At 46.2% G+C, this 12,463-nt stretch overlaps 1 protein-coding gene across 5 annotated transcripts in view; it reads right to left on the reverse strand.

The window, feature by feature from the left end:
- lrch1 (leucine-rich repeats and calponin homology (CH) domain containing 1) overlaps positions 1 to 6,653 on the reverse strand; it is an 81,574-nt gene extending 74,921 nt beyond the window's left edge. For 3 of the 5 annotated variants that reach the window (XM_015364287.2, XM_015364286.2, XM_015364284.2), the window contains exon 1: positions 6,280 to 6,653. In XM_015364287.2, coding sequence (XP_015219773.1) covers positions 6,280 to 6,505 — 226 coding nt within the window. In that variant the 5' untranslated portion in view covers positions 6,506 to 6,653. The remainder of the gene's footprint in view (positions 1 to 6,279) is intronic. The other 2 variants (XM_006639205.3, XM_015364285.2) reach the window with 1 other exon arrangement.
- Positions 6,654 to 12,463: the final 5,810 nt, after the last annotated feature.

The raw sequence follows: 12,463 nt of genomic DNA on the forward strand, positions 1-12,463 counted from the left end.
GAGGACGTGTACTTCTGCCAAGTGTAAAATTAGCAGTGCTCTGTGTCTAGAGAATGGCAGAGTGTCCCCACACGGTTAGGGCTGCCCTAGATACAGTGCATTTACTTCTCATCTGGAAAACTGTACCTTACCACTCTTGTGTAAACTACAGTACTCGTGCTCACAAAACCTACAGTACTTTTCTCAGGCCTGAAACCTCTCCAAATTTTAAAGCAGCTCTGTTCCTGCTTAAAAGGAGGGTGACCGTTTACATCAAGGCACTGTAAGATGGACACAGAAATTAGACACAGAGAGGCGGGGTTTTGACTTTGAGGAGCAGTTTTTACAAATACACAGATAGAGTCTTGGCTGGCCACAAAGCCCCTTTGTCTGCCAGAAAGCAGCATGCTTGGTCACCATTTGGCAATTCTTCCCTTATTACTTATTTGAATTGTAAACACAAAGATAAACTCATGTAGTCACAGAAATGCACCGACTGTACCTACGCATAGACAACACACGAACCATACGTACAGCACCTCAAATTTAAGGAAACCACAGAAATGGTTCTAAGGTGCAGTAGGTGTGTAGAAGCAAGCAATATTAATTAAAAAGGCCCTAAAGTGTTTTTGTTTTAGAAAACTGCTCAAAAAATGAACATCAGGTAGAGCAAGAAATCAGCAGGTGATCACTGATATGAAAGTCCCTTCCTCAGAGCTTCTGGCAAACAGTGCACAACAGAAGCCCTAATACTCGCTTCTTCCTCAGGTTTCCCACATTGCTGTTTGGCAACCATTTACAGAAGCTGCTGCAGGCCGGAGCTCAGATTTCAGGGTTGAGCGAGAGGGTCAGTGTGTTTGGGCACGCGGGTTACTGGGCTGTGGCCCCGGCGGACGGTCGCCCACCACTTCAAGGCTGCCCGTGCATTACTCGCATGCCTTCGCTGTCGCACAGTCCCACAAGGATGCCTGGCCAAGGGTGGACAGATTCCGAAGAGCAGCCTCAAGTGGTTGAAACGGAGCCAAAAATAACCCCTTCCTGCTCTTTCCAGCGTCGGTAGAGAAAGTGGGAGGAGGTGCAGCAGTTTCCTGCTCTGAAGCTCGGGCCTGCGAAGCAGTTAGCCAGCGTACAGGAGACGGCCTCAAGCCTCAGCATGCACACATCGAGGTCCAGCAACAGGCAGACCCTGAGCAGGGTAAACTGAGAGCTGCCATGTCCTCCCCTCTCCGCTTAAGCATTATACTAATCAAAAGCAGGACAGGCAGTATCTATTGGTATAACTTCAAAGCTCCACTGCATTACTCTTTGGGTGCTGAGTTTATCTGGTTTGCCTATATTGCAAGCCGGTGGAGAACTTACTGTATCTTAAAACCACTTCGGAGAGGCATTCTAAATACTGTATGTACGTCTAACAAAATTCCCCCTTGTGAGGCCTTACAAGCCCGACTGCCAATCCGATTGGTCCTTCACGTATTTTGAAGTTAGAAAAGGCTGAAAAAGCCAGAGTAATCAAGGTTATCCTCCTTTCCAAACTGTGTGCTCTCAAAGTGAATGTTACTAATGAAGAACATTCTAAACAGCTTGATGCACAGCCTTTGTAAGTTCATGGCTGTCTGGTATATTAGAACGAGTGAAGAATCAAACACTTTAAAAGCACCCTGGGTTTGATGCTGAGAGCCATAAACAGTAGGTCCATCTTACTTAGAAAAAAATACTTTTAATGCCAGCAAAGTAACCCATCTAGACCTAGGAGCATTTATTTTCACTGCTGCTTTAATCAGAACCAAGTTTCCTGCAGGATCCTTTCAGAAACAAATCATAGCTATGGCAGAGCTCAGATTCACAATGGTAAATCTGCTTCAGTCTCCTAAAGACCTAAAACTGAGACAAAAACTCACCTTTCAGCTGGACGGTGACCCCAAATCAGAAGGCCAAATCTACTGTGTGGAGTGGCTTAACAAGAAGACAGCAAATGTGCTTGAGTAGCTCAGTTAAAATCCAGCACGAACACTCAGAGTAAGTTGGTTATTTCTTATTCTACCGAAGAACCTTAATTGTATGCAAATCAGCAAGAGATTTCTGACACTCTCCCAAAGATGAGCTAATGGTAAAGAGTCCATCCCCATGACATACAGTAGCTCTGTAGGTGGAATAACGACCAGCACATTAGCTCTAGTAAAAATAATATGAGCGAAGCAGAACAATTTCACGGTCAGAGTTGAAAAATGAAAAAATGGTTCAATGTAATGAACACAGAGGACCTCTTCGTTGACAGGGGCATGAAAAATGTTGTTAACGGTGACACAATGGGCAAGCTTTCTAAACAGTTATCTTGAGCAATTCATAATCCCAAATTACTGCACAATATAGCCACCATTTGGATTAACTGGAATTGGATGTCCACATATCATGTGGCAGTGGTCTGAACTACACTGTGAACGTGAGATAATGTACAGTACAAAACTGCCATTGTTCTGTTGCACTGTGCAGTGAATACAATCTGAAAAACTGGAAATGTTACATTCGGCAGATGGAAATTATAAGAGCTTCCTGTGTACCCTATGTCAAGCATGGTGTACTTGTGCAATAGCAGAGGGGGGATACATATTCTAAGCCAGAAAATATTCTGAAGGGAGTCTCGGCAACTAATGCTCTCTGACAACTCCTGTGTTGCTCCTAGAAGCCAGCTATTTCAGAGATCTGCATCGTTTTTATAACACTATCACAGTTATACCTTATTCATCTGTCATAACACATTTCTAGTTCTATGATCATAAACTTTTTTTCCTCTCTTTCAACTAATTTCTTAATCATGTGAATCAGTACTGTGACGTGGATCATTAATATGCTGGAAGCTTCTGGCTCCACCTTCATGTGCTCAAACACCTTTAAATAATGAGGTTAATTGTCTATAGAAAGCAATTTCCCTTCCTCTCACCAGTAATTACAGGAGAGTACAGTATGTGCACACAATTAGGAAATGAACTGATCTCATACCACCCTTGATAACAGCATCTCATGAAAAATCAAGAAACTTTACGTGATTTATCCGCATTTGATATGTCGATGGTGACACATTTTCACACTCATAAACGCCACACAGCATCAGTCAAAGGGAGCTTCATACTCGACAGTTATAAATTCACGAAGCTGGGATCATGCGACAAACAGGGTTCAGTTCAGCTTGTCTACAGCTGGAAACAGGAAGCTTTTTACTTTCCCTTGCAGTGCAAAACCGTCTCACCCCTGCATCCCAGCTAATTCCAGGGAACAGCAGGTAAAACAAAAGCACTCTTACTGCAGGGCTAGACGAAAAGGCCACACTGTTCAGGAGAAGGGGGTGTTCAATTTTTTTTTTCATTGCGAATACTCATGCTGTATTGATTTAAAAAACTCTTCCTGTACTTCAAATAATCAAAATGAAAATTACAAATAGATGGCATTTGTCATTAGTCTCCATCGGTGTGTGTGCACCAGTGTGACTTTTAAAGACTTCTAGCATGCTTTTCAAATAAGCCTTAGCTAAGGATCAAACATATGTCCCTCAAACTCATATGTCCCTCAAACATATATCCCTCACCACAAAATCTTTCAGTCCAGACAGCACGCAGATCTCTGAGATACAATGGTGCGGTCATGAACCAATATACACTTGATCTGTTATTTATATTTATAAGTTATTTATATTGAACCTAAATAGGTTGTCTCTTTCAATGCAGTGGCAGGCTCAAACAGGCATTCCACGCTGCTGTGAAGTGATACGGCAAGCCATATCACTCATAAGAAAAAAGTTAGATTACAAGTTTCCCAGTAGTGTGATCGAAATATACCTCATATCAATGCCAGAAGCCTGGCATAAACATACATCTATCAATAATAAAAAATAATATTAAATATAATAATAATATCCTTACACTTACACAGCGCTTTTCTGAACACCCCACTCAGAGCGTTTTACAGGTCATGGGGATCCCCTCCACCACCGCCAGTGTGCAGCCCCACCTGGATGATGCGCCAGAACGCTCCCCACACACCAGCTCTCAGTGGGGAGGAGAGCAGATAGAACACCTTAATAACATGGCTGCAGGTATCAATGGGATACATTCCTAGATTTTCCCGGTTCTGGGATGCAAGATCACATCCCGAGAATCACTTGAGCTGCATGTCAGGTCAACACGCGTGTAAGTCACGTTCACCTGTTCACTGTGGACTTAGCACTGAAGATTCATGTGACCGTGCCTTTTTCACTAGCCGGGGGAGTTTCTTTGGCATGTTTATCTATTCGCTTGGTTCCTGTAAACAAGTCAGGGTGAAAACAGAAGTAAAACCTAACTCAACAATACAGGTGGTTTCCATTAACCTGGATACAAACACAACTTACAACACTATACCCTGTTAATGCAGTCTGACACACAATTGGCCTGTAATCTCTTGCTTTCCTACTGGTAAGGTGTGCTGGTGGGCAGGAACTGGGAAATCTCATGTCTGTGACAGGGGTGACAGCCTCACTTCAGACTGGACATGAAGCAACACCTCCCCACTTCAGTCCTCCAAGGGGACCCTGGACCATCTGAACTGGACAATGTCTGTGCTGTACAAGGCGAAACCTTCTACAGTATTTCTTTTGCAAACAGAGGGTTTACCAGATATGCATATGTGCCCCATTCCTGCAACTTAAGTGCTCCGCTGCTTGGAAATGAAAATTAAAAGACACAGACATCACACCCACACACCACCAAAACAGAAACCCCCCCTCCTTCCCACCACAAATTCTGTAAAACTTCCCAAAGCACGCTGCTGTATTAGCGGCTATATAGCCCGGCGTATTTACGATAATTCATTTATTTGGCTAAAGCTTTCAAACAAAGTGACTTATATCTGCACCCACTAGTTCCTGAAGCTGTGTGAGTACAGTATTTTGGCATACACGGTGCAACGGGGGTGCCCCACCCGGTACAACGAACCAGCCTTCCTGTTAGTGTTACACGAGTCCCCGGGTGGTTCTTCAGCTGCTATGAAGTGAAGTACGTCGACGCTTGCACACTCAAGATGAGTGTATGTCTGAGTCATTTTGCACTAAACGCCAGCGGGTTTGCGCTCTCAGGACAAGCACGGCGAGTTGACTTCACTACCGCCCCGGAGCTTGTGGCTGTCTCTGCGGCTTGCTGGCCGGGTCACTTGATGCACCTAGATGTTCGCCTCCTCTCCTGTTGAAGGAGGAGTACAGCAAGTGCTGTACAGCAGCCCCGTGTAGCAGAGCGAAGTGTTTCCGCTACGCCAAAGGCTGAGGAAATTTAGTTTTCCCGAAGTGCTTTCCTAGCTGATCCTGCTCTCCTCTTCCCTTTTAAAATAACACTCGGCGCAGAGAGGATCACGACGCGCTGTGAGCGACCGCCGCGGAAATCGTGTTCTTGAAAGAAGAACTGTCCTCGGTCAGCCGCAGCAGCAGAGCCCGCGTTTGCGAGATGCGGTTCCTTCCAAAGAGAAACCCGAAAATTACAAGCACGTTAGCTACACTGTCAACTGCGCTATCAAGGAAATGTACGAAAACAATAACTTTTTAAAACGCCCCCCCGCCCCGAACACCACGAATACGAGCTATTTACATTAAAGGGCTCGTGTTATATAGTGGTCGAAAGAATAAAATGAACAGGAAAAAATAAGTATGTATGAATTCAACGGCATAAAAATATAAAACTAGATTGCTTTAAAAAAAACGATGGTGATATTGTGATGTGTGAAACTGATAATTGGTCCTTTCTGGGAATTCACAGGGAAATTCCAGGACATCCTGTACACATTCGCGCAGAGTAAATAAGAAGAGGACATGATCACTTCCACTTCTCCTAAGTGATGGCGTTCAATCTAACCTGTTATCCCATCATTGCATAACTAAATCGCGAAAAGCAAGAAAACATCGTTTGATTCCAACTCATGAACACTACTTTCCTAGAGAAACTACCAACTTGGAGAACCGTAGCGCTGTCCACAGCTAATGCCGTTCGCACATTCCGTGATGCAGTCTTAACAGCCCTACAGTAACTGGAGAGTACAAACAGTAGCAGAGAAGCATTTATCATCAACACCCTCTGCTTCTGCACTCTGAAAATATCAATGATCTGTAAAAATAAAACAAGGAAGGCGGTTTAAAAAACCGACGTGTAGCCCTTCAAGACTTTCGGCACATATCACGCAGTAGTTTGGGAAGCCCAGTCAATAACGGGAGTAGAACTCGGCTTACGGACAGCAGACGCATTACGCGCCGGGCTCGGCGGTGGAGAAGGTGCGCCTGTGTCTTACCTGCCTGCACCGTGTCGGACAGATCGTGGTTCAGAGCGCTCCTGGGGAACTCCTTCAGTTTTCTGCCGCTGAGGTTCAACACCCCGGAGTTCGCCGCCTCCTCCAAAGTCCTTTCCAGACCCCGATTGAGCGGCATGTTGTGATACCCCACACCACTGACATTACCTTGAGCCAAACCAGAAGCGAGCTGGGAATGGGGCTGGGAATCCGATCCCGGCGTCGCCATTTTTTTGCCCCTTCCTTTATATTAAATGTAACGCACTGTATACAGTATTTGTATCCAGCAATAACCGACGCGGAGACTACAACTGCTCGCGAATTTCCTCTCCAAGTGCCTGCCAGCCCACTGCGGCTGCGCCTCTACTGTACGACGCTGAAGTCCAGCCAAGGAGGTGGGAGGGAGGGGGAGGCAGACAAATTGTGCGAAATCTGCTCCGTCTGCTGGTCGCTCCCTGTTACTACATGTTCTGTCCGTCTACGCTGAAAAGGTTGTGGAAAAGGCTGTAGCGTCAAACAACGCAGCGCAGCGCCAAACCCGAGATGCGGGTGAATCTGGACCACACCGAAAGGGAGCTTAAAATACACCTGTGCATCTTCGTATCCCAGTATCCCCACTCCTATCCAGTTGCAGCTTGAAGAACGAGCAAATAAGTGATATTGATAGTCTTGTTCTGGCCTCAGTGCAGCCTTTTGCGCCTGTTAAGTGGTGCCGAGATCTTGAATCCGTAAATGAAATGATATTTAAGACTGAAGTCGAGAGTCAAGGACAAACGAAATAAGTCGATTACATTGCGAATGGTTATGTCTTATGCTTCAGCATCATTGCCATCTTTTCTCAGTAGTTCAGGCGGGGAGCTGCGTCAGCATGTGTAGTCTGCAAAGGAACAAGTAAAGGTTAATTCCCTGCTGGAAAGAGAAGAAAAGAGACACAACGTTTCGGCTGTGGAGCCTTCTTTGGGGACGTCTAAAAGCAAAGTAGACAGCAGGGCCGCGCTGGGAAAGGGGAGCTAAAGCAACTGATTCACAGCAGCGCTGCTTTTTGAAGCTGAAAGCTAAGACACATCCCACTGGACCTGGGGGAAACCTGTCAGCCCCTTGTGGAGCACACAGTTCGGACGGGACGGATGAGCAATTGATCGGAACAGAAGAACGTTTGTTTCATTCTTTATCTTGTCTAGGGCAGCATCTACCAAAAACACCTCAGTTTCAGTGCACTCTCACTTTCATTTGTTAATAAACATTGGGTGTTTGTGTAGGGCATCAAATCACTTTTTTTTTTTTAATCTATTCAGTTCTTGCTCGTTATGAGCTAACCCTGCTGATCCGCAAGCAGTAAATGTAAAAAGATACTAGACTTGCAACAGCCATGTGTGTCCAGTGGGATCTCATTTTAAAGACAGACAAGGTCACAAAAAAACAAGCTGTGCAGTGGCACGAGGAATCATTTCCAGAAAGCCAGGGACTTAAAGGGAAGAGAAAAACACCAAAGTAAAAACACCACAATAGAATATGGGCACGTGCTGAACTGATGTTCAAATAATTGAACACTCACAAAAAGAACATGAGCAACAGTCTTCCAATTAGACAGATCAGCTGTTCACCCCTGCTCCACATCTCTACCGATTAAGGAGTTCATTAAAGTGTTTCACAAGGGATTCACTTGAAGGTTATTCCTTTATAAAGTATGTACTGCAACTAATATCTCCAGAGGACACAACTGATGAAAAAAACGTGACACACTTTTCCCTGTTAACTATGTACAGTAATACGACATACTGTATGGGATCTGTGCGAACTATAACAAGCAACATAAGCTTATATTATTTTTTATTTCATGCTTTTTTAAAAATAAATATTCAGATCTAAAATTATAAATAACATGAATACAAAGAAGCTGTTAAGATGTCTTGGGTTGGTGTGAGTCTGTTCTTTCAGGAAGATGATTAAACAGGAGATGATTCAGAGTTTTGGAAAGAGGTGGGAGGAAGATCAAGGAAAACGAAGGCCTGAAGCCAGAGACGTTCACACAGAGCAACGTTTTGTTGCAGGCGTGCTGACATTTCATTGAACAGGCATGACAGGTAAATCCGACATGATGATATACACTGTTCCTCAGCAGGGATTATCCACAGAGGTTAGTAGAGTCTGTGGTAACCGTAGTGAGCGATATAAATTGTACATCTGTGACACATGCTTTGCAGCAGGTTGCAGCTGCTGCCTTGTGGGATTCTGTAGAGGTTTTGACATAGAGCAGGAAAAGGACAGGCCTGTTCACTGGTCTCTGAGTCCTAGAGGCCACAAGGCGTCCCAGGCACCCAGGGGTGGACTGGTGGCTCTGTGGCTAAGGATCTGCCACAGATCTGTGACTGGAAGGTTGCTAGTTTGTATTCCGCGGCTGGCAGAGGAATCCTACTCCGTTGGGCCCCTGAGCAAGGCCCTTAACCCCAGCTGCTCCAGGGGCGCTGTATAAATGGCTGACCCTGCGCTCTGACCCCAAGCTTCTCTCCCTGTCTGTGTGTCTCATGGAGAGCAAGTAGGGGTATGAGAAAAGACAAATTCCTAATACAAGAAATTACATATGGCCAATAAAGTGATCTTATCTTCATCCCATAAAAGTGGGGCTTGATTCTGGTGAGTAGAAAAGTCTGCAACATAATGATTACATTCTCATCTTGCAACATAGCCACTGTTACACAACCAGTGTGTGTTGTGCTGCTGGAATGATGTCACAAGAGGACGAGCCCACAGGAAGGAGAGCCAGTGAGGACTCGGGACTGGATCAAGTTCATGATGTGCAGGTAGGTTGCCATCAATCAGTACTCAAGTGGAGCTCTGTAAGAACTACCAGAACGTGGCCATTGAAATATTGTTCGTTCTACCGTAATGTTTTGCCAGGTTATACTACCAGCTGTAAACACAACAGCCAGTGAGCAACAGTGTTCTCTTGATAACAGGGGCATATTTGTCTGCTGTGTCTTTAAATAAATAAGATCCCTTTATTGCCCATATACAATTTCTTGTATTAGGATTTATTCTTTTCGCAGACCCCAGCTTGCTCTCCATGAGACACACAGACAGGGAGAGAAGCTGGGGGTCAGAGCGCAGGGTCAGACATTTATACAGCGCCCCTGGAGCAGCTGGGGTGAAGGGCCTTGCTCAGGGGCCCAATGGAGTAGGATTCCTCTGCCAGCCGCGGGATTTGAACCGGCAACCTTCCAGCCACAGGCGCAGATCCTGAGCCACAGAGCCCCCGCTCCACCCGTCTTTATACATTATTATTAAATTTCACCAGCTCTGACATTAAAAATGTTAAATCACCTTACCTGTGTCCAACCAACTCACTGATCCACTAACATGGTAACTTAGTGGATATACAACTGTCTGTCACTCAGGTGTATGACCGTTAGTCATGAATGATCAATCAAAAATGACACCAAAAAAACATGCGATGAATATGTTCTTGAATTTTCTTAAAATGTACGTGCAGTAATATTTATTTTGATGATTAGTGTGTATGAATGTACAAAAATGTGACAGAACAGAAGTGATAAACTTCTGCTACCAAGTCACTGACCATAGTACATTCATTATATACGATCTACACAAATACTAGGCTAACATCAGTCACAGGCATAAAGTGTATGAGTACAGAATAAGCACTGCTAAAAAAGAAATGTAAACTTCCATCTTTATACACACGGTTAGTACAAATCGTTCACATAGGGCAGACATTTGGTGGGTGATACCTTTAGCACTGAGACATGCTGTGGAGCAAACAAAGACTTGTAGGATGTTCCAGATGCTTTTTTACAAACTGAGAAAATACTTTTAAGTAATTCTTTAAGTGATAGTCGCATATTTTGAAAAAGCAACATGAGGACTCATTTTAAGCATCAGGGAATATACACGAATATGTCAGTAATGATTGTAGTGCATACGTGTGTAACTCTGGACATAAAACTCCTGATGAAAAATCTCTGTCACTTGCAAGAGCTTGAGAAAAAGTCCATGTCTGTGTTGAGAGTTTAACAACAAGCCCTGTGATTCAGCACATACTTGGCTGAAGCAACATGGCAGAAGGAAGAAGGGTCTCTGCCTCTGCCGTGCATGCGCACAGGGGGCTTCAGGGGGGCTCTCGACTGATGCTCGTTATTCTTATTGGCGCCCCCAAACTCGCTCAAGTGAAATTGCACAGGGTGTGAAAATGGACCCCCCAAAAAAGGGCGCTGGGCACATTTAGCCTTAGAAAAAGATGCCATCTGAGTTCTAAAAAAAAACCTATTTCAATTGTGGGGACGTCCCCAGAGCGGCTGTGAAGAGTTACTGCTCTCGCAGTGATGTTTTCTCAGGCGTTGACGTCCCTGTGATATTAAAGGATGCCCCCACGCTCACAGGCCGGCCTCCTTCCTGCTGCACTGTGTAGATCTGTGCTCTTGTCTGCAGGTGGCTGAGGAGTGCCTCCAGCCAGCTCTTCGGAAACCCACCAGCCTGGGGGAGCAGCGAAGCAAAAGAGCAAACGACACAATTTCAGCAGCATTTCCTCTTCCTGGCGCACGTGAAGAGAAGCCAGCAGCCATGTCACCCTGCAGCTTGCAACTGGCAGCCCCCTGGAGCTCAGCAGGCGTGAGCCTGGTCAGTACCTGGAGGGGAGACCTCCTGGGAAAAAATAAAGCTGCTGCTGGAAGAGGTGTGAGTGAGGCCAGCAGGGGGCGCTCACCCTGTGGTCTGTGTGGGTCCTAATGCCCCAGTATAGTGATGGGGACACTCCTCTATAAAAAGATGCCGTCCTTTGGTTGAGATGTAAAACTCTCTGTGGTCATTAAAACTCCCAGGGTGTCTCTTGAAGAGAGCAGGGATGTTACCATGGTGTCCTGGGCAAATTTCCTCCTGGCCTTTACCAATCATGGCCTCCTAATAATAATTGCTTACACCTATGTAGCACTTTTCTGGACACTCCACTCAGGGCAGTGGGCACTGCGGTGGCTCTGCGGCTAAGGGGGGAAGGTTGCTGGTTCAAATCCCGCGGTCGGCAGAGGAATCCTACTCCATTGGGCCCCTGAGCGAGGCCCTTCACCCCAACTGATCCAGGGGCGCCGTATAAATGGCTGACCCTGCGCTCTGACCCCCAGCTTCTCTCCCCATCTGTGCCTCTCATAGGGAGTAAACTGGGGTATGAGAAAAGACAAATTCCTAATACAAGAAATTGTATATGGCCAATATATCTTAATCCCCATCTCTGAACTGACTTCATCCCTCTGGTCTCCTCCCCACTGAGAGCTGGTGTGTGGGGAGCGGACTGGCACTGTCGTCATATTATCCAGGTTGGTGGTGGTGCTTTGAGTGGAGTGTCCAGAGAAGCCCTATACAGGTGGGAGGGGTTGTTATTAATGACGAGAGGGCAGGGGTAAGCATGAGAGAGGTGCCTCAGGGAAAGCAACAGATGGAGAGGGAGCTAGTCTGACAGGTACTTTTCCAGGGGAATGGGGATCGGCGACTCGAAGGGATCTGCAGTGCCTCACGCCGTGTCGTTCAACTGGCGGCGCCACAGCAGAGGCCTGAAACTGCCATCTTTTCCCACGGACAGGGTGTCCTTCGCTCCCACCCCGCCTAACGGAGCCCTCGCCCAAGCTGGGGGCGGCCCTTGCGACATCGGCCCCGGGAGAAGCGCCCCGCACTCCAAACGGCCTCCTCTCTGGCCCCAGCAGAGCCCCGCCGCTCGGCCCACACCGCTGCCCAGCCCCCGAATCGCCACCTTCTTCACGGCCACAGCTCCCTCGACCAGGAATGAGCCAAAACTAAATCAACTAGTACTGTATGTTGTAAACTCATTTTAATGGAGATTGTAACGAGAGTTCGGGAAGGATGACAACAGCCGTGTTCAATCAGGCTCAGCTGTCAGTAATCAGGTATTACTCCTCACATCATCTCCTCTCCTAAAACACTATAGACACCGTTCAAGATCCCCCTCTCACACAGGTCTCCTGTATCCCTCCTCCAGCCCATCTCCTCCTCTGCAGCTGCCCCTGGGACACTCCTCACTCTGCTGGGGGGTCCCAGCCTCCTCGTCCTCTAGCCAAGCCTGCTTAACCCCATTTTCACTGAAACACTCCTTCATCCTTTCAGTACACTTCATTCTTGGGTGCTGTAATGCCCAGTGAAATCTCATGAGCACTCACACGAATCA

Source organism: Lepisosteus oculatus, chromosome 15 (assembly GCF_040954835.1).
Source record: "Lepisosteus oculatus isolate fLepOcu1 chromosome 15, fLepOcu1.hap2, whole genome shotgun sequence".
In the NCBI taxonomy this organism is placed as follows: domain Eukaryota; kingdom Metazoa; phylum Chordata; class Actinopteri; order Semionotiformes; family Lepisosteidae; genus Lepisosteus; species Lepisosteus oculatus.